The sequence below is a fragment of the Ranitomeya variabilis genome, chromosome 4 (genome assembly GCF_051348905.1).
Source record: "Ranitomeya variabilis isolate aRanVar5 chromosome 4, aRanVar5.hap1, whole genome shotgun sequence".
NCBI lineage: Eukaryota > Metazoa > Chordata > Amphibia > Anura > Dendrobatidae > Ranitomeya > Ranitomeya variabilis.
This window is the reverse complement of record NC_135235.1, coordinates 541245896-541268060: the sequence shown is the minus strand read 5'-3', so window position 1 is coordinate 541268060 and position 22165 is coordinate 541245896. Positions and strand designations below refer to the sequence as shown.

The 22165-nt window shown below is 45.3% G+C and overlaps 1 protein-coding gene across 3 annotated transcripts in view; it reads right to left on the bottom strand.

Annotated features, from left to right (window-relative positions):
• Nucleotides 1–10829: 10829 nt before the first annotated feature.
• ZNF281 (zinc finger protein 281) overlaps nt 10830–22165 on the bottom strand; it is a 37190-nt gene continuing 25854 nt past the window's right edge. For all 3 annotated transcript variants that reach the window (XM_077252483.1, XM_077252485.1, XM_077252486.1), the window contains one exon: nt 10830–18535. In XM_077252483.1, coding sequence (XP_077108598.1) covers nt 16919–18535 — 1617 coding nt within the window. In that variant the 3' untranslated portion in view covers nt 10830–16918. The remainder of the gene's footprint in view (nt 18536–22165) is intronic.

Genomic DNA, 22165 nt, shown 5'->3' with positions numbered 1-22165 from the left:
GCACATTGAGGGCTCTGCCAACACGACATGGCACCCGCAGACCATTCTATCAAAGTCTGAATTCCAAAACTTCACTCGTTTCCTTCCGAGCCCTGACGTTCACCCAAACAGTGATTTTCCTCCACATATGGGGTATCAACGTACTCAGGAGAAATTGCAAAACTTTTGGGGTCCCTTTCGTCCTGTTCCCCATGTGAAAATCATAAAAATGAACTTTTAGCCCCATTTTTTTTTTTTTTTTTTAAATTTTCGCAGCTCTAAGTTATAAACTTCTTTGAAGCACCTAGGGGTTCAAAGTGCTCCTCCCACATCTAGATAAGTTCATTGACTGGTCTAGTTTCCAAAATGGTGTCACATGTGAGGGGTGTTTTCAGCTGTTTAGACACATCAGAGGCTCTCCACACGCGATATGGCGTCCATTGTCAATTTCAGACAACTTTGAGTTCAAAAAGTCAAACTGTGCTCCTTCCTTTCCATGCACCAAAACAGTGGATTTCCCCCCACCTATGGGGCATTAGCATACTCAGGAGAAATTGCACAACTTTTGGGGTCCATTTTCTCCTGTTACTCTTGTAAATAAAAAAAGTTGAGGCCAAAAATATAATTTTTGTGACTAAAGTTAAATGTTCATTTTTTCCTTCCACGTTGACTCAATTCCTGTGAAGCATGTTTTCATGAACTACTTAAATGAGGTTTTAACCCCTTCCCGGCATGTGACGGTATAGTACGTCACATGTCGGGACCCCCGCTTTGATGTGCGCTCCGGCGGTGAGCGCACATCAAAGTCGCGACATGTCAGCTGTTTTTTACAGCTGACATGTGCGTGCAATAGCGGCGGGTGAAATCGCGATCACCCGCCGCTATTAACTAGTTAAATGCCGCTGTCAAACGCAGACAGCGGCATTTAACTACCGCATCCGGCCGTGCGGCCGGATATGAGCGCATCGCCGACCCCCGTCACATGATCGGGGGTCGGCGATGTGTCAGGAAGGTAACCATAGAGGTCCTTGAGACCTCTATGGTTACTGATTGCCGGTGGCTGTGAGCGCCACCCTGTGGTCGGCGCTCACAGCACACCTGCAAATCTGCTGTGTAGCAGCGATCTTATGATCTTATGATCACTGCTGCATAGCAGAGCCGATCGGGCTGTGCCTGCTTCTAGCCTCCCATGGAGGCTATAGAAGCATGGCAAAAGTAAAAAAAAAAAGTTTTTAAAAATGTGAAAAAAATAAAAAAAATATAAAAGTTTAAATCACCCCCCTTTCGCCCCAATCAAAATAAATCAATAAAAAAAAACCCAACCTACACATATTTGGTATCGCCGCGTTCAGAATCGCCCGATCAATAAAAAAAAAGCATTAACCTGATCGCTAAATGGCGTAATGAGAAAAAAATTCGAAACGCCAGATTTACGTTTTTTTGGTCGCCACGACATTGCATTAAAATGCAATAACGGGCGATCAAAAGAACGTATCTACACCAAAATGCTATCATTAAAAACGCCAGCTCGGCACGCAAAAAATAAGCCCTCACCTGACCCCAGATCACGAAAAATGGAGACGCTACGAGTATCGGAAAATGGCGCAATTTTGTTTTGTTTTTTGCAAAGTTTGGAATTTTTTTTCACCACTTAGGTGAAAGTCTTAGTTACTCACCGGTTAACGGTGTTTTTCGGAGTCCATGACAGCACTACGGAGAGAGGGGATCCGCCCTTCAGGAACAGGAAACCTACAGATACATAAGGGCGGCACCTCTCCCACGCATCAGTTGGTTTACAGAGCACAAGAGGACCACCAAGGTTAATAGCATACATAATAAACAATGATACAAATAACTAACTATTCACTACCCGTGAATTATATAAATAAAGGAAGAGGTGTACACCCAGAACTTAAGAAGACGGGAGGGTATGTACAGGTGCTGTCATGGACTCCGAAAAACACCGTTAACCGGTGAGTAACTAAGACTTTATCGGTCGTCCATGACAGCACTACGGAGAGAATTACAGAGAGTAACTAACTAGGGAGGGACTACAGCTTGCAGCACCCTTACACCAAACGAAAGGTCAGAAGAGGCACCCAAGTTCAATCTATAATGGTTATAGAATGTGTGTGGAGAAGACCAAGTAGCAGCCTTACAAATTTGGTCGATCGACACCTCCAATCTTTCTGCCCACGAAGCCGCCATAGCTCTAGTGGAATGCGCTTTTAGACCTTCAGGCGCCGGCTTGCCCTTTGAGATGTATGCCAGCGAGATAGCCTCCCTGATCCATCTAGCTAAAGTAGATTTTGATGCCCTGTGACCCTTCCTACTACCCTGATAGGACACGAATAGGGCGTTATCTATCTTCCAGGGATCAGTTACTGCCAGATATTCCAGGATACATCTTTTTACATCTAAAGTGTGTAGCTTCCTTTCCTTATCGTTAGTAGGATTGGGGAGGAAGGATGGAAGAACTATTTCCTGTGTTCTGTGGAACCTGGACACTACTTTAGGAAGATATGCTGGATCAGGGGATAGTATCACTCTATCATCCCTAAGCTGCATGTAAGGGGGAACCCTGGATAATGCTTGGATGTCGCCTATCCTACGCGCCGATGTTAGGGCCACCAGGAAGGCTACTTTAAGGGATACATTTTTAATAGAGGCTGATGAAATTGGCTCAAATGGGGCCTCTGTCATGGCTGAGAGGACTAGGTTCAGGTCCCATGGCATGACCCTATTCTTCACCATTGGCCTGGACCGTTTTGTCGCTCTGATGAATCTGCTGACCCAGTGATTCTCAGCAATGTTGCAGCCAAAGAGGGCCCCTAAGGCTGATACCTGCACTTTAAGTGTATTTGGGGATAACCCCATATCTAACCCTTTCTGTAAGAATTCTAAAATCTGGTCTATTGGTATTGACTGACCAGCTATTACCCCCGAGTTTTGAAGGAACCTCTTCCAGATCCTAACATAAATCTTTGTGGTGATTATTTTTCTGCTCTTCAGCAGAGTGTTAATGAGGCCCGGAGAGAACCCCCTATCCTTTAACAGCGCCCGCTCAAAATCCACGCCGTCAGATGAAGGCCAACCGCCCGAGGATGGTAGACTGGGCCCTGGGACAGGAGATCCGGGATGTCTGGCAAGACCCATGGGTCGGATATCGACATAGCCCTCAGGCATGGAAACCACGTCCTTCTGGGCCAGAAGGGGGCAATTATTATCACTGTGGCTTTGTCCTTCCTGATTTTCCTCACCACCAGAGGAAGTAGAGACAGGGGAGGAAAGGCGTAGGCTAGCCTGAAGTTCCAGTCTATGAGGAGGGCGTCTACTGACAGAGGATTTTCTCTGGGGTTGAGAGAGCAGAATTGTGCCACTTTCCTGTTTTCTTTTGTGGCAAACAGGTCTATTTCTGGTTGACCCCATCTTTCCACGATGAGGTTGAAGATGGAGTCGTTCAGGGACCACTCCCCCTGCCTCAATGTGTTGCGGCTTAAGAAATCCGCTGTAGTGTTTTCTGCCCCTCTTATGTGAAGAGCCGTCAATGAGAGAAGATGTTGCTCTGCTAGATGGAATAGACGATCTGCTACGCACATTAGGGATTTGGAACGAGTCCCGCCTTGGTGATTTATGTATGCCACGGCGACCCGATTGTCCGAGAATACCCGCACGTGGTGGCCCTGTAGATAGACAAGGAGTGATTTAACTGCCTGTTCCACAGCCGTTAACTCCTTTAGGTTGGAAGACATTTCTATCTGATCCCGATCCCAAAGCCCCTGGATCAATGTATCCCCCATGTGAGCCCCCCATCCAGAAGGGCTAGCGTCCGAGGTGACTATACGAGTTACATTATATTCCCAGGGGACCCCTGTGGACAGGTTCTCTTGGACTAGCCACCATCCGAGGGATATAATAGCGTCTTGGGATAGGGTCATCAGGCTCTCCAGACATCCCCCCAACCTTTTTTGTTGTAACAGCACCTCGCCCTGAAGTATCCTCGTATGATACTGGGCCCATCGGACCGCTGGAATACAGGACGAGAGAGAGCCCAACAGAGACATGGCTCTTCTAAGGGACATGGTGGGGTTTTCAGAGGCATTCAGCACCTGAAGGTGCAAGCGATCAATTTTTTCTTGAGGCAAACGGCATTCCTGAACCTGGGAATCCAGGGTCAGGCCTAAAAATCGCTGCACCGTCATGGGCTGTAAGCGTGATTTTTTGACATTTAGCATCCACCCCAGACGCTCCAGAGCAGACATCACTTTATGTAACTGTTCCAGACAGTGATCCGCCGTTTTACCTACGATAAGGAGATCGTCCAGGTAGGGGATTATTAGAATGTTGGACTCATGCAAGTGAGCCATAACCTCCGCCATAACTTTGGTAAACACTCGAGGGGCGACCGATATACCAAAGGGGAGGGCCCTATACTGGAAGTGTCTGATTACCCCATCCAACCTTACCGCCACCCTCAGGTATCGTTGGTGACCTGCATAAATGGGGATATGGTAATAGGCGTCCTTCAAATCCAATACTACCATAAAGCAGTTTTTAAACAGCAGCTTTATTGCGGTGTTAATAGTTTCCATCTTAAATGATTGGACGGTCAGGAAATTATTAAGAGCCCTAAGGTTAATAATTGTTCTGAAGGAGCCATCAGGTTTACTTATTAGAAATAGAGGAGAGTAGAATCCTCTACCCTGTTCTCCTTCCGGAACCTCTGACAGGACATTCTTACTGAGCAGGTCGTGAACTTCTGCTTCCAGGGCCGCCTGTTCTGCTGGAGAGGACCTGAGTGGGGTAACTCTGAAGAAGTTCTGAGGGATGGAGGAGAACTCTAGCCGCAGACCCGTAGCTATTAACCCCAAAATCCAATCACTACTGGAGATTTTGGACCAGGCCGGGTAGAAGGCAGATAGTCTACCTCCCACCGGGGCGACTAGTCATTGGGGTGGTTTTTTGACCTCACGGGATGGCTCCTGACGTCCTCCACCTCCAAACATAAATCCAGTACCTTTCTTCTTTTTCTCATCCCATCTGCTCTGGTCTCTGGCTGGTCTCCTCCGAAAGAATCTTTTCCCTGTGAAGGGACGCCTGTAAGAGGTAGCTGGTAGATTGGGAAACTTTTTCTTCTCGTCTCCAGCTTTCTCCAGCAGTTCGTCTAGGACTGGACCAAACAGGTATTCCCCTTCGCATGGGATAGAGCACAGACGGGATCTGGATTGAAGGTCACCTGGCCAACATTTCAGCCACAGGGCCCTGCGTGCTGCGTTTGATAGTCCGGCCGCCCTAGCCGCCATTCTTGCCGAATCCGCAGATGCGTCCGCGAGAAAGGCAGCGGCATTCTGAATTGTTGGCAGGAATTTCAACATAGAGTCTCTGGAAACACCGCCTTCCAACTTAGACCCTAGCTGATCCAGCCAGACCATCATCGATCTGGCTGCACATGTCGCAGCTACAGCAGGTCTCAGGGCACCCGCCGACATCTCCCATGTCCCTTTAAGGAATGAGTCAGCCCTCTTATCGAGAGGGTCCTTTAGGGAAGCCATGTCGTCGAAGGGGATAGATGATTTTTTAGACGCCTTAGACACCGCTGCGTCCAATTTCGGCGCCTTATCCCATGTATTCACCATGGGGTCCTCAAAGGGATATCTGCGTTTAAAGGCAGGTGGAAAAGAGCCTTTCTTCTCCGGTTTTTTCCATTCCCTTTTGATGAGGTTCTGGACCTTGTCATTGAGCGGAAAAGACCTACGTTTTTTAGGGTCTAGACCGCCAAACATTAGGTCCTGTGTAGAGAGTTCTGGCCTTTCATCAGCCACCCCCATGGTGGATCTAACTGACTTAATAAGTTTGTCCATTTGGTCCAATGGGAAACAGAACCGGTTAGACTCCTCTTCCGAAGAGGACGCTGAGGAGACAGAGGCGTCTGACTCATTCTCCCTACTAGGGCCAGCGGACAAATCCGACTCTGAGGCGCTAGGCTCCCTTCTTCTTTTGGAAGACTCCCCCCGGGACAGGGATTTCAGGGAATCTTTCACCTCCTTCCTGATAATCTCCCTAAGGCTTGATGTGAAATCAGGAGACTCTTCCGCCACCTATGGGAGCGGAGAAAAAGGCTATGTAATTTATCTGGCGCTACCGCTATCAGTGTTCCCATCAATTTATTTCCTACCGTCTGCCGTACACACGACTGACAAAGTCTCTTAGGGTAGGCGTCTGGCAAAGGGCAAGCGCATAGCGCGCACTCCTTGTTTTTTGATTTACCAGCGCTTTTTTTCCCCTACGGAAATAAACATAGGAAAAGACTGCATCAGGGTACATTCACGAAGATCTCTTACCCAGGCAGTAGCGGTAGGTACCGGATTACTGGGGGGTCGGTCCAGATCCTTCTGCTTAGATCTGCGACTGGTCTGGTTACTGCGTCCGCGGGTCTTCAGCTGGGGGTTCGCATGGGACTTCTCCGAGGATCCATCCTGCTCCTGCTCCAGCAGACCGACGGCAGCTTCCGGCTCATCCATAGCTGCAGATGGGCTCACAAGCAGTGCTGCAGCATTTTGTTTGGCTATAAATAGCCCTCCCCCGGATCCGGAATCAGTGCAGGTGTGTGGCCAAATCCACCCCCCCGACTTGCAGGTGACTGCTCCACCCCCCCCTGCACCCAAACGCCCCCCCCCCCGCCCCCGCCCCCGCCGCATGCAGGACAGCGGCGTTTTTAGAAAAAAACCGGCCGGCGTTTGACTTCCGGTTTTGGCCCCGCCCCCTGTGCGTCACTTCCGGTTTCGGGCAGAACGCTCAGAAACGTGCCCGGAAGCCTGGGAACGGCGCCGCCGGACCCCCCAGCCGCCCCCCCGCTACGCCACCGCCGCTTCCACGGCCGCAGCCCAGCGGTGACCGCGGCAGAGGCCGGTGTCCGACCCCCAGCTCCGGTCCCGAATCGAAAGGAGCACACAGGACGCCGCGCTGCACCGCACCGACGGGGAGAGTGGGGAAGACCGAGGCCCAGGGGGGAGAGCGGACCCCGGGGGGGGACATACTCACCTGCTGACCACTGGGGATGGACCTCCTCCGGACGTCGCTCCACACTGCACCGCTCACTGTCGTGGAGCCCTACCCGGACCCACCGTGGCGCTTCCAGGGACCCGCACTGCCCGAGGTAGGAGACCCCCTCGCTACCTGGGTCGGACAGCCGGCCTGGGTATTGATAGGAGAAACGAAGTCGTATCTGCAGGGAATCCTGTCCTCCAGGAACAGGAAACCAACTGATGCGTGGGAGAGGTGCCGCCCTTATGTATCTGTAGGTTTCCTGTTCCTGAAGGGCGGATCCCCTCTCTCCGTAGTGCTGTCATGGACGACCGATAAAAATAACCTAGTCATGTTAGGTGTCTATAAACTCGTAGTGACCTGGAGAATCATAATGGCAGGTCAGTTTTAGCATTTAGTGAACCTAGCAAAATAGGCAAGCAAAAAACAAGTGTGGGATTGCACTTTTTTTGCAATTTCACTGCACTTGGAATTTTTTTCCCGTTTTCTAGTACACAACATGCTAAAACCAATGATGTCGTTCAAAAGTACAACTCGTCCCGCAAAAAATAAGCCCTCACATGGCCAAATTGACGGAAAAATAAAAAAGTTATGGCTCTGGGAAGGAGGGGAGCGAAAAACGAAAACGGAAAAACGGAAAAAGCTCCGGGGGTGAAGGGGTTAAACAACTTGAAGGGTGCAATTTTTAGAATGGGGTAATTTGTGGGTATTTTATGTCATGTGGACACCTCAAAGTCATTTCAAATATGATGTGGTCCCTAAAAAAATGGTTTTGTAAATTTTGTTGGAAAAAGGAAAAATCGTTGGTGAATTTTTAACCCTTATAACTTAAGTTTTCAGTTATTTTATCCCATTTGTTGTTTGCTTCACAATAAAAAGAAAACCAAATGTTCAGTTGTAGGCATGTACATTACATGAACAGATGCAAACCCTCAAAAGCAAAAGTGTAATGCCAGTTTGTGAGGCAGCAAAATACTAAAAATTACAAGGGGGTGAATTATTTTGCCAGCCACTGTAAGGGACTCAATTTTTTTTTTTGCACTTTATGGATTGTGAGTCATCCAACTAGCTGTGAATATATCTACAAATATTTGTTACAGGACCTGACTCAGCATGAGCATCCCAATAACTATCCATCTGAGAATAGGAACTAATCCTGATGCAGCATAAAGCGCCTGTTACCGGACTTGAAGGCCAACCCTTACACATTATTTCTCTAATCTTCCTTCTCAAACTATGCTTCAAAGAGGGACCATAGCCACTGTCTTAAAGCCGTTGTCCACTACTCAGACACCCCTTCTGAGTCCTTATTTCCACCAAAATAAAACCACCTACACTCATCTCCAATGCCAGCGCTGTGTACAGGCTCTTCCAGGGCCAACATGTTATGTCATGCAATCCGTGCCTGCAGATGATCAGTGGCGGCATCACTGGACATCCCTTCTTTGAACATCAGACATTCTGAGGTAACAGCTGCTCTCAGATTTCCTCCAGATGTCCGATTCCTCTGAATGAGGGGAGAGTGAAGCAGCAGCGGGAGAGCCAGTGGGACTGGAGGCAAATATAGGTATTATTTCACTTGGAGAAACAGTGATTGAGAAATGTTTGTCCGTGTCGTGAACACCACCTTAATTGAAGAGATTCTACGATAAGTACTGCAAGACTATATTTTGACTAAAGTCTGTCACACACGAGATAGCGGACAGCTGAACGATGATTTGGATAGCAGCCATCTAAAGGTACCTTCACACTGAACAACGATAACGATAGCGATCCGTGACGTTGCAGTGTCCTGGATAGCGATATCGTTGTGTTTGACACACAGCAGCGATCTGGATCCTGCTGTGATATCGTTGGTCGGAGCTAGAAGGCCAGCACCTTATTTCGTCATTAGGTCGGTGTGTATCGTCGTCTTTGACAGCAAAAGCAACGATGCCAGCAATGTTTTACAATGGTAACCAGGGTAAATATCGGGTTACTAAGCGCAGGGCCGCGCTTAGTAACCCGATATTTACCCTGGTTACCATTGTAAGTGTAAAAAAAAACAAAAACAGTACATACTCACCTTCTGATGTCTGTCACGTCTCCCGGCGTCCGCGCTGCTGCTCAGAGCTTCCTGCACTGAATGTGTCAGTGCCGGCCGTAAAGCAAAGCACAGCGGTGACGTCACCGCTCTGCTTTAGGGCCGGCGCTTACACAGTACAGGGAAGCGGACGCCGGGGGACGCGACAGACACCAGAATGTGAGTATGCAGTGTTTGGTTTTTTTTACATTTACACTGGTAACCAGGGTAAACATCGGGTTACTAAGCGCAGCCCTGCGCTTAGTAACCCGATGTTTACCCTGGTTACCCGGGGACTTCGGCATCGTTGGTCGCTGGAGGGCTGTCTGTGTGACAGCTCTCCAGCGACCACACAACGACGAAACAGCGACGCTGCAGCGATCGGCATCGTTGTCTATATCGCTGCAGCGTCGCTTAATGTGACAGTCCCTTAATTCAGCCAAGCGCTCCTGAGTTTTCAAAGACAATTCTGGCAACAGCTTAGCTCTAGGAGAAAATATGATAGTCAAGCGCTACTATACACATTATAATAATGTACAACAGTATAATATGTAAAGGGGGCTTTAGGGTCCTTTTACACAATAATTATTTGAATATATAATCAAATGTTATGGCCACAAAAAATATGCTATTGACAACTTTTTATCATTTGATCAGTGGATAGGTTTAAAGGGAATCTGTCACATTTGACCTACCTAAACTATTAATACGAGCATACAGGTTATAGACTGCTGAAAAAAAAAAACCGTCATCCCTGTATGCCTCATATCAGATGCCTTGTTGAGAAATCATCTTTTATTACTTTATGTAAATAACCTCTTCCAGGGAGGATGCTGTCTGGAAAAAAAAAACTCTGCCTCCTGAGCTTATCTTAAATAAAAGGGGAGTTACCAGTATGAGCCAACTAACACAGAACAGAACTGAAGTTTGACTTCTTGCAAAGATTTTTTTGCAGCGCTGTGAGCTCTGCTGTATTGCAACCCTGTCTGCATGCGAGATGGAAGCTGAGAGGACACTGCAGGTGTGTCCGGTATAAATCACACACAAATCAGGAGCCATTAAACATCACTGGTAACACCCCCTACATGTGAAAAGCTCTGGAGGCAGAGTTATCTTGCAGGCAGCGTCCTCATAGCCTAGAAAAGGTTACTTGCATAAAAAAAGGATCTCTCAACAAGACATCTGATATGAGACATACAGGGATTAATTTTTTTCATCAGTCTATAACTGTATGCCATATTAATAGTTTAGGTCAAATATGGTGACAGATTACATTTAAAGTCCAGACACATTAGGTGGCTGACAGCCCAAGGATCTTTTGGGCATCTCTCCTATTCACAGGACAGGACCACTTGTTCGGCTGACTGCTAATGGACGCTCACAAAGAAATCAATCTAAAACATCTCTCCCAGAAGCTTATGTCCCCTGATGCCCCTATACACAATGTCACAATGAATAAATAGCTGTCGGTGGTTACAACAGACATTAGGCTAATATGTATGAAAGGGGGTGGATTTAAACTGAGCAATAATTGGGTATGAGTAGCTATGATTTAGGAGCCGTTTTTCAATATATAAATTTGCTTGGCCACAAGGACAGCTCAGGCAGTTCTGTTTCAGGATGCTGTTAACAGTAGTACATATCTTCCTGGACCCTCTATAAATTTGACTTGATAGGGAAAAAGAAATGCAAGCTCTTTGTGAAATGAGTACACAACAGATTTAGGTTTCTTCCCATCTATCCTTTCTCTCATTATTTTATATCATTTACTTTCAGCACTGAATAGTCTTGATCACATACAACAATTCTTAGGGAAAATAAATGAAGCCACACAACCAACTCTTGTAATTTTTTTTTTTTTATTATAACTTAGGGTCCACAATTCCTGTCCCCTCTCAAAAAAATAAAATAATAAAAAGTTCATGGATTCCCCCCAAAAAAACAACTTGTAAACGTGGAATCCCATCAGCAGAAGATAAATTCATATTTTCTATTTCTTTGTCCAAATTAAAACAAATATATATAAAATAAAAAAAATAAATGATAACATATTGCTCGTCCATGCTGCTTCTCTAGTAAAAGCTAAATCAATTAAAAATCTCTCTGGAATTTGGCGCATGTGGACAAAGTTTGGAAACAATAGTAAACGTCATCTATATATATATATATATTTATATCCATATATATAAAAACAGGGACCGATGTGAGAAATCTCAGATATCTTGTACACTTGCCATTTCTTTTCTTTTTGATAGTTTAAAAACACACATTGCATTGTTGTAGTGTATAAATAGACCATAAACAGTACATACAAAGGGAGATCATGAAATTACACAGGCAAATAATGATCATGATAAAAAAAGGCAATACTTCGTTTTTTTCCCAATATGTATTTTCTACACAAGTTCTGCCCAATGTCTTGAAGTAACATGATTCCATAAAAGATTGTACTGTCGAAGGAAAATAAGACTTAAGTCAACGCTAATCATCAGAATAAAACAAAAAAAAAATGTGAACCCAAGTCAGCTGAAATGAATTTCAATTTGCATAAGGCCAAGCTGCTTTTTTTCTTCTAGAAAATCTTAAAAGAGGACCTGTCACTAGGTGCAGCATTTGCCCTTAGTTTATTCTGCCGCTCCTGAGTATTCCATTATTTTTTTTTTTTTAATTCCGCCATACAGTTCTACACATAATGGCCTTTTTACTTAGTACTACAGTAATTTTCATGTCCCTCAGGGGCGGTGCTCATAAGGGTAATAACGCAGGACAGTCTAATGACACACCCACAGGGAATCTTGTGAACCATGACCTCTTTGAAATGACTATAAAATTTAGCACTAAAAAGTATCTCTTGTCATTGTCATATAATGGGTTATATATATCACATCACACACTAATAGAGATATATATAAATGTTATGGTTTAGTCAGGGGAACAGCAGGAATAAGAGCAAAGCTGGCTACATTTAACTTGATGAGAGGTACCCTATTATTTTTTTTAAAAGCAACTATGTAGGAAAATGCGGCCTGACTTTTCACAGCAGCAATAATAAAGTATTCTCTTTTTAAACATTAAAATGGCTTTAGAAATGTGGCTTTTTTCTGATTTGTAGACCACAGGAAAAGAAATGAAAATTAAAAATTATGCAAACTGTTGCATGGAGGGGAAAAAAAATTGAACGGTTTTATTGCACGACCAACCCATATGTCCTTACACGCACATACATACAAAAATACAAATACTCACAATCACCATAATACTGATTTTGAAGCATGTACCCGTTTGAAATGGACAATACAATGAACGTGTATCTGTCACTTACACAATTGTTTTGGTGGAGCTCATAATACAGTGATCTTTAAAGGGAATCTGCCACCAGCACATACTGTATAATTACACCTACTAAGCAGCACTCTGCAGTCAGGTGGCCAGAAGTAGCAAGCCCCACATAAAATGTAATGCGTTTCCTTTCAGATTTGGTGAACGACATAAGGTTCAAGAGAAGATTTTTTATTAGCCTCCCAGCTTCCAGACCAGAGGTGATAACTTGCTGATCACTTGAGAATGGGGGTCCTGAGGTCCTATTTGGAGAAGAGGGCAAGTGGTTCCATTGAAAGAAAAACAAAACAAGAGAATCAATTAAAAACTAGTGATAAGCATAAAAAAGAAAATTCTGAACCACAAGCGGATTTGGGTCCCCCTGCAATCGGCAAGTTGTCACGTGTCCTGCAGAGAGCTGATGACTTGCAATCCTAGCACATTCCCTTTAAGGAGATTGTCTTAGTACAAGATTCTCTTTAAGGTTCAGGGCAACAATCCATATGCATGATGGCAGCAAACACTGTAACTGACAAGTGCACTGTAATACACAATGAACGAGTTTCATGACTATATTGTAAGTTTTCCACTTCCGATAAAAACGTAACAGTTTATCTGGAGAGAAGAAAAAAAAAAAAGGAAAAAGAAAATCTATCTTGTATTTATTTTTCTTTGATACAGTAAGTCTACCCTCCAAATTGGAAAAGACGCAACTCTGCTCCGCTGTTACAATAACAAGACCCTGCAGGCTGCAGTACCCATCCCAGGCTGTGTCTTTAAAACGTTGGACAGCAGAGATCACACCTTACCTGTTGAGCTCACCGTGCTGCCATACCTTCTCCAGTAGAGTGCATGCATGTGGCAGTATTATAAGCTGTGTGGAGTCTTAAGAGTCTATGAAGTAACGCCATATGCCTTAACATTTCCCCAAATCTCAATCAGGCTATTGCTTTTCAGAGACAGTTTGCTGTTTACAATTGTTACTAACTCCAGTGACATGTGACAATGGAATAAATAGGGAGGAGTGTTTTCTATTTGTACTGGTGAGAAAAGCTTGTTATGCCATTTGTCGCCAGGTGAAAAGGAACCACTAAAGGTACCGTCACACTCAGTAACTTTGCAACGAGAACGACAACGATCCGTGACGTTTCAGCGTCCTGGATAGCGATCTCGTTGTGTTTGACACGCAGCAGCGATCTGGATCCCGCTGTGATATCGCTGGTCGGAGCTAGAAGTCCAGAACTTTATTTCGTCGCCAGGTCGGCGTGTATCGTCATGTTTGTCATCAAAAGCAACGATGCCAGCAATGTTTTACATGGAGCTAACGACCTGTGAGAACGAGAAGTGAGTCGCCGTTACGTCACTGGATCACTCCTGCATCGTTTTGGAGTTGCTGTGTTTGACGTCTCTACAGCGACCTAAACAGCGACGCTGCAGCAATCTAGTTTAGGTCGGCTCGTTGTCAATATCGCCACAGCGTCGCTGAGTGTGACGGTACCTTTAGTTGCTTCATGCTGTCAAAATAAGGCCTCCATACATGGCTAGAGGGCTCACTTGGTCATCCTTAAAACGACATCCCTGCCAACCTGTTTCAGGATGCATATAATAGGTAGGCGATGGTATCAGACACCAATCTCTTCCAGCCGACATCTTCTTAAAACACCACTCTAGCGGTTTCTTTTATTTCCAGTGCTTTAGTGGTGCTACCAATTGAAGTTCCCTGTTGCTAGTCTTGTACTTATCAGCCGCCATTTTCAGCCGTTTCAGATGCCGCTCCGGTCAGTCTCCAGAAGTTTGTGACATACTAGATAACTCCATTGATTGCTGGGCGAGTTGGAGACTCGTAAGTCTATGAGAGCCAAAACAAGGTTTTCATACTTGCATTGAAAGCTTGTGACGATTACCTCTAACTTCCGGTCTAACAGAAGTTATGGTCACAAGACGACGGGAAGGGACCGTAGCGGCACACATTATAGATGAAGACGGCAGCTGGCAATTATAAGACTATTCTCGGGGACTTTAGATTAGAAGCACCACTCCAACGCTGAAATTATAAAAAAAAAAAAAAGTTAGAGTCGTGCTTAAAGGGAACCTGTCACTCCCAAAATGGAAGTTGAGCTAAGCCCATGTAGATAAGCCCCTGATGTATCCTGAAAGATGAGAAGAGGAGGTTAGATTATACTCCCCCAGGGGCGGTTCCGCTGCGGTCCGGTCCGATGGGTGTCGCCGTCCGGGGCCTCCCATCTTCTTACGATGACGTCCTCTTCTTGTCTTCACGCTGCGGCTCCGGCACAGGCGTACTTTGTCTGCCCTGTTGAGGGCAGAGCAAAGTACTGCAGTGCGCAGGCGCCGGGAAAGGTCAGAGAGGCCCGGCGAAGAGGACGTCATCGTAAGAAGATGGGAGGCCCCAGACCAGGACGCCCATCGGATCGGACCGCCCGTGTGAGTATAATCTAACCTCTTCTGATCATCTTTCAGGTTACATGGGGGCTTATCTACAGCATTCCAGAATGCTGTAGATAAGCCCCTGATGGCGGTGGTCTTAGCTCAACTTCCATTTTGGGGGTGACAGGTTCCCTTTAAACGGTAAAGTACATATTTTAGCTCATAGAAGTTATTGCGGATCCAAGTTAGTGCTATCCAATGGGGGTGAGCCTTTCTAATGGGCAAAGGTGAGGGCAAATCTTGTGGGTTCAGGTTGCGTCAATTTATAAAATTTGGCAAGCAACTATAAAGGAGTCAAAGGAAAGTGTATTTGGTTCTAGATGCAGCCATAATTATGTGACCATGATTTTGTATGCAAAGTTCAGATGCCATGATTTATGTTCAGACCACTACATTACGGGCTTGTAAGGGGCAAGCATTATCTGTATTTGCTGATTTATGAGAAAATAAGGACGTCACCTTTCAGTATGTAAACATGTCACTGGGTAGTAAATCAACAATTGCTCCCCATTACCGAATGCACATCACTCACTCCAATAAAATAAAAAAGTTGTAAATTAACACTTCCATATACCCACACCAACCCATAAAAAAAAAAAAAATTGGTCCTAAACATATTTGACAACGATCTAACCATCATGATGCTCCATAGTAGACATCCGAGGCAGATAACCACAATGCCATATTTACCAGGCTTGAGATGCTTTGGCGGTTTTCTTTTAATCATAAAATCTTGCCCAGCAGCTCCTGTCATTTTACTGCTAATACAGTATATACTCTATATATTCCAAAACAAAAGAGGAACGCGCTACTGTTGCTCCCTGTGGCTGCATCTCAACAAAGCAGCAAAGTGAATGGCTGCACATGTACAAGTTCATCTTTCAACAAGTGGATCATTCACCGCTAACCAACACTCAAGGTTACATGGCTGAAATTTACGATAAAAAAATAGGGGTGTCACCTATTTAAAAAAAAAAAAAAAAATCATCCAGGCACATTTCAATAAACTTCCATTTTTGTCTGTGGCACCAAAAATGATGTCAGAGAAATGAGCATTCTCCTACGGCTTGTACCTTTTTGCTACAACGTCCGCTACATTTACTGGGCCTTTGTGTGCTGGAAATACAACCGGACTCCACTGGCTCTAAGCTCACAGAATTGCAAGGGTCTTTTAACATTGATATATGTTTGCATTTCTTGGATGTGCCGTTTGCTCATCTAAAACAAAGGCAAGATAGCTGTATTCAAAATTTATAACATTTTTCACGCTTCTATACAATAATTTGAACACAATGGTTTCTTTTTTATTATTTTCAATGATATTGCAAAATACATGTTCCTGAATGCTGCATGAACAGTAAAAATGAGGTATATCAAAAGGAAAAAATAAAAATAAAATGAACACTGTACATACATAATTTGTCAAAAAAAACAAAACATGATAGTAAAAAAAAAAAAAATGTTTAAGTCCATTAATTTAAAGCTATTGCCGAGAATATTAAATATAATAGACTGGAATACCGACGTGACCTACTCTGAAGGTTATGACATCGTTACGATGAACAGGAGAAGTGAGCTGCACTGTTTAAAGGGAGGGGTAGGAAAAGAAAAAAAAAAAAAAAAAATTAAACTCAATATGTGCCTTCAGCTCAAAATCCCATTCCTGAGTCCGATAATCTACAAGCCATTTTAGATTATTTTTTTCCCCATAGTCAGCAAACGGCAGGTTTTTTTTGTTATTCCCCTCTGGAGAAGTTTGCAATTTGAAGAAGAAGAAGGAAAAAAAAAAAAAAAAAATACTCTGCAGTTGCCCCAAAATCGTATTTGGTTACCCTGTTCCCCGGCTCTTCCCTCCCCCCACTATCTATTTTTTTAGTAAAAGTTTAGGTACAAGCTGAACTATCACAACACTTTTCATAATAAAGAAAAAAAAATTTTTTGCATTGGCAGGGCATAGATTACATAAATCTTGTTACGATTGTGTAGAAACATTCTAAGATGGCAGTGTCTTCAAAAATAAAAAATACACCATGATTTAAAAGACATCCAATATCTGGCAAACTCACAGCCTCACCTGAAGCTCTGACTAGTTGACGCCTTGACTCTGATGCTACCTGTATCATTTACATCAGATAGCAAATTTGTGTACCCTGAGAATTCTGGAGTTGAAGTCCGCAACCTGTGATCCACTCCCCCATCAGTGCTAGTGTTATATATTGGCACCCTGCTGCCAGGTTTGAATTGAGAACCGAATGCTTGTGCAAAGTTCTCGATCTGGCACGCGTCATGTGGTCGGATGTCTTTGTGTTGTTCTAACGAACTGGCCAAATCCTGAGGTTGAAGGTGATAACCTGAAGAGGACTCAAGGCCCTTTTGCTGATCCTTTTGCCCATTCAATTCCTGAGATGATATCTGGTAACTGGAGGATGTGTCTAAAGTTTTCTGGGACTCGATCTGATCAGCCAGCTCCTGGGAGGGAGTCAACTGTTGAGTCTCCAGTGATAAGGAGAAACCAGCTTGGGGGCCCACCACCATGCCAAAGTGTGACTTTGGCAGAGTGGACGGTAATACTGATGTTACCGACTGATTGAACCCACACTCGAGAGGAGATGTAGTGTAAATCTGTTTGTCGGGAAATAGAGAATGATTGGCGAGAGATGAAGATAGGCTCACAAACTGTAAACTCGGCCCCAGGGGGAATGAAGTCGTATGGCTTGTTCTTTCCAACGCTTGCTGAAGGTACTTTGAATACTCCTGAAACATACTGGCCTTATCATTTGGTGTAGACTGCGAGTCTGAGCAGACATTCTCCTGCACCAAATCATTGTGGTCTCCTGGTGTCTGGAGCTCAACGTGATGATCTGCAATGTTAAAGGAGACGTCGGGATGCCCAACCGATTTGTGTGTGTAGTGATCCAAGATGCTCTGGAGAACCTCGTCGGGAATGACAGATTTGTCATGACAATTCTTGATTTCGACATTCAGTGCCTGGGAATCGATAAGAGTTAGTGGGTTGTCCCCATCGATAACACTGGAAACTGCAGAGTGGATGACAGACTGTTGAGCCGCCATATGCCCTACATTCACACCATAGGCATTGTTGCTGCCAGAGGCCTGCAGGTACCTCCGCTTTTTCAGGAACTGCATTGCATCATCATAATTGCTACTGGTAGGACCCTTGCTACCTGAACTTTGAAGGAGGTTCATGGCATCTACATTGGTATTTCCTACCAAGTCAAGAGGGTTGTTCTGTTTATCTGAAAGTTTATGTATTCCCATGTTAGCAGACTGGGCCTCCAATGAGAGATCATGCTTCTCTGCTTGTTTCCGGTTGACCTTCTTGAACAACAATTTTGGCCCCTTGGTATCCAGGTCTTCAATGCCGGTGCTGGACGAACCACTACTGGAAGACACTATTGGAACATCCACTGCGTAAGTCTGAACGTCAAGACCTGCTCCCATGTGTGCCTCATTCAATTTGTTGCCATGCTTGTGGTCCTTGTGAGAGGAACCGTTTCTTGACTTGCTTTTTTTGCGCCCAGAAAAACTGGAATTTCCCTGAGATAAATCAAAGTTGCCAGACAGATTATCCATATTAGGATTCGATGACCCGGGCTCCAATCCTTTATTCACATTCTCGCCACATGTCCTTTTGTGCTTCAGCAACCTATCTGTTCTCGAGAAGAACTGTCAAAACAAAGTTTAGTGCTGAATTAACACACGGATAAAAACTCCCAGAAAATTAAAATGACCCCAAAAAGCATCAATAAGCGATTGGTATGATTGTCATAATCATGGCACGAAGACAGAAAGGCTATAATGACGCATACAGTTTAATAAGGAAATACTTCTATTTCCCTAACAAAAAATTCTGGAGCACCTTTTCTTAGATCTCTGTGTTGTGCTTTTCCTCCCAAAAACAAATTCATTGACAATTGGGTATTACTCACACTGGCACAACCAACACTGGCAGTGTCAGCCTGTTGAACCATACAGTACTTATTCATACAATTCAAGGAGGAATAACAAGGGAAACAGTACAGGGCAGAGCTCCAAGAAAGCATACTCCAAAACTGAAATATACAAGTATTTATAACACAAGAAAGCTGCTGGGTCTTATTTAAGAGGCTGTTCATATTTCAGGGTTATATTTCAGACACAGGAATAAATGTTCATGCTCCGACCACAAGAGGAGGAACAATGGAGACAACTGCCCTCATACAAGTTCTATGTAAGCAAGAGAAACAATGTACCGTATTTTGCGGATTATAAGATGCACCGGATTATAAGACGCACCCCAAATTTTGAGGAGAAAAATAGGAAAAAAAAACACAAATCAGGGATTTTTGTGTACTCACCGTAAAATCCTTTTCTCCGAGCCAATCATTGGGGGACACAGAACCATGGGTGTTATGCTGCTGCCACTAGGAGGCTGTAAATACAAAAAGATTAGCTCCTCCTCTGCAGTATACACCCATACACTGGCTCCAGCCGAACCAGTTCAGTGACAAAGCAGTAGGTGATCATAAGCATCAAATCAGCCATCAGTCCAACAGTGTGGGTGCTGTGTCCCCCAATGAGCGGCTCGGAAAAAAGGATTGTATGAGGAGTACACAAAAATACCTGTTTTTCTTTCGCCTCATTGGGGGACACAGGACCATGGGAGGTCCTAAAGCAGTCCCTGGGTGGGGAACCGACAATGATCAAACCCCATGCACCAACTGTCTATAGATGCACTAATGCCACCTTCAAGATTCGCCTGCCCAGGCCCGCATCTGCAGAAGCCTGAGTGTAAAACGTTGTAGAGCTTAGTGAATGTGTGCAGACTGGACCAAGTCGCAGCCTTGCAAACCTGTTAAGCCGACACCTGGTGCCGAATGGACTAAGAAGCACCCACCGACCGAGTGGAGTGCGCCATTATCCCCGCTGGGATAGGCGTTCCCCTAAGATGGTAAGACTCTTGAATAGCCGGCGTATCCACCTGGGTATTGTGGATTTTGAAGCGGCAAGTCCCTTCCTGTGACCCTCAGGAAGAATGAATAAAGTGTCCGACTTACGGAAGGATGCCGTCCGTGAGACGTACCTTATGAGAGCCCTCACTAAATACAGAGTGTGAAGAGCCCCTCTCCACCCGTGTACTGGTGCCGGGCAAAATGAGGGAAGGACAACGTCCCCATTAAGGTGAAAGGAGGAGACCACCTTGGGCAGGAAGGATGGGGATGGTGCGAGGACCACCTTGTCCTGGTGGAAAGTTAGGAAAGAAGCTCGACGGGACAGAGCGGCTAGCTCCAAAACCCGCTTGACAGACATCACCGCAACAAGAAATGCGATCTTCCATGAAAGGTGGGTTAACGAGACATTCTGCAGCAGTTCGAAGGGAGTATCCTGTAGGACACCCAGGAGCAAGTTAAGGTCCCAGACTTCCAACGGCGTTCTACAGGGAGGTATCACATGGGAGACTCCCTGAATGAAAGTCCTCATCTGCAGCTTGGAAGCAATCCTGCGCTGGAACAAAAACAGATCGGGCAGAGCTCTGGACTTTGAGGAAGCTAAGCGCTAGGTATGAGTATAGGTCGGTCTGAAGGAACTCCAAAATAGTGGGGATGGAGAATAGGTGAGGACGACCGCAGTCTTTGCACCATGCAAAAAAGGCCTTCCAGGTGCATTGATAAAAGCGTACCGATACAGGCTTCCGAGCGCTAATCATGGTGGAAACCACCTTTTGGGAGAAACCAGCTTGGGTTAGGACCAGAGTTCTGGGGGCAAATCGGGCCCTGGGAGAGCAGATCTGGTCGATCCAGTTACCTCCAGGGAACGTCGACGACGAGCTGCACCAACTCTGCGAAACACGCTCCGCGTGGCCAGTCCGGAGCGACTAGGATCACTGTGACACCCTCCGCCTTGATCTTCCTGATGACCCTTGGAAGTAACGGAAGTGGGGGAAACAAGTACGGTAGACAAAACTGACCCCATGGAAGAAGAGAGAACAAAATCGTGGAACAATGCAAGGTCACCACCATACTAATTATTTACCCAAAATAGGGATTGTTCATATATTTATCAACTGGGACCAAGAATATAGGACCATACTGGACCAACTGCCAGACAGTAAACCAAAAACACCAAAGAACAAAGAAAGCAGCAAACAATCCGATTATTATAAATATACAAAAACACTTTATTAGCTATAAAACCAGGAAAAAACATGACAGGGGGAAATTGTCCCCATACAATATCAGCATGTATCCATATGGACAAGGTGAAGGTGGCTATAATGCATAGAAAAAATCATTTACTAGCTGGCAGAAACCATACATATACTAGATTGCTGTGTCAGACTAGTAGTATAGATGTACTATGGACCTTAGTCCTACATCAATAGTAGAAGAGCCTAACACACAAAAAATCTAAAATATACATACCGGACAGTGTGGAGATATATCAAACCAGGTTAACACCTCACCTTCGTCCACCCCAGAACCAGCGCATCCACCCAAATGGCTTCTAGACCCCGGGACTGAGCTTTGAACTCGGGCACCTTGGTGTTTAATCTTGATGCCATCAGATCCACATCCGGAGTCCCCCAGCGATGACAGATCTGTTGGAATACCTCCGGATGACGTGACCACTCTCCCGAGGCGAGACCCTGATGACTGAGGAAGTCTGTCACCCAGTTTTCCATGCCCAGGATGTGAACTACTGAGATGACAGTAGGTTCTCTCAGTCTAGCGAAGGATGTGTTCCACCTCGCGCATTGCTGCCCTGCTGCGGATACCCCCTTGATGATTGATATATGCCACCGCCATGGGGGTGTCTGATTGAATTCAGATGTGATGACCAGCCAGGAAATGATGGAACCACCTAAGGGACAACCACATCGCTCGAATCTCCAGGACTTTTAACCGGAAGGCGATACTCCTGAGGTGACCAGTGCCCCTGGTCCGTGTGGTGACGGAAGACAGTTCCCCAGCCGAGAAGGCTGGCGTCGATAGTGATTACCAGCCACTGAAATGGGAGAAAGGAATTCCCCCTGGGTGGGGAGAAGACTGCAACATCCACCACCTGAGTGCCTGCTTGACCCGCAGGGAAAAGGGGGCACAGCCAGCCCAAGAGGGGAAAAACCGTGTTGGAGGACGGAAGAAAATTATATTTTGTACCCGGAAGACACCAGGTCCCTGACCCATTTGTCATGAACGACAGAGACCAAGGCTTGACGACATTTAGATGAGAATCTATGGGACCTGGATCCCTTGGATCTGGACTGCTTGGGTCGGCTTTTCCACGACTGGTTGGTCTTATACGAAACCTGGGGACCTC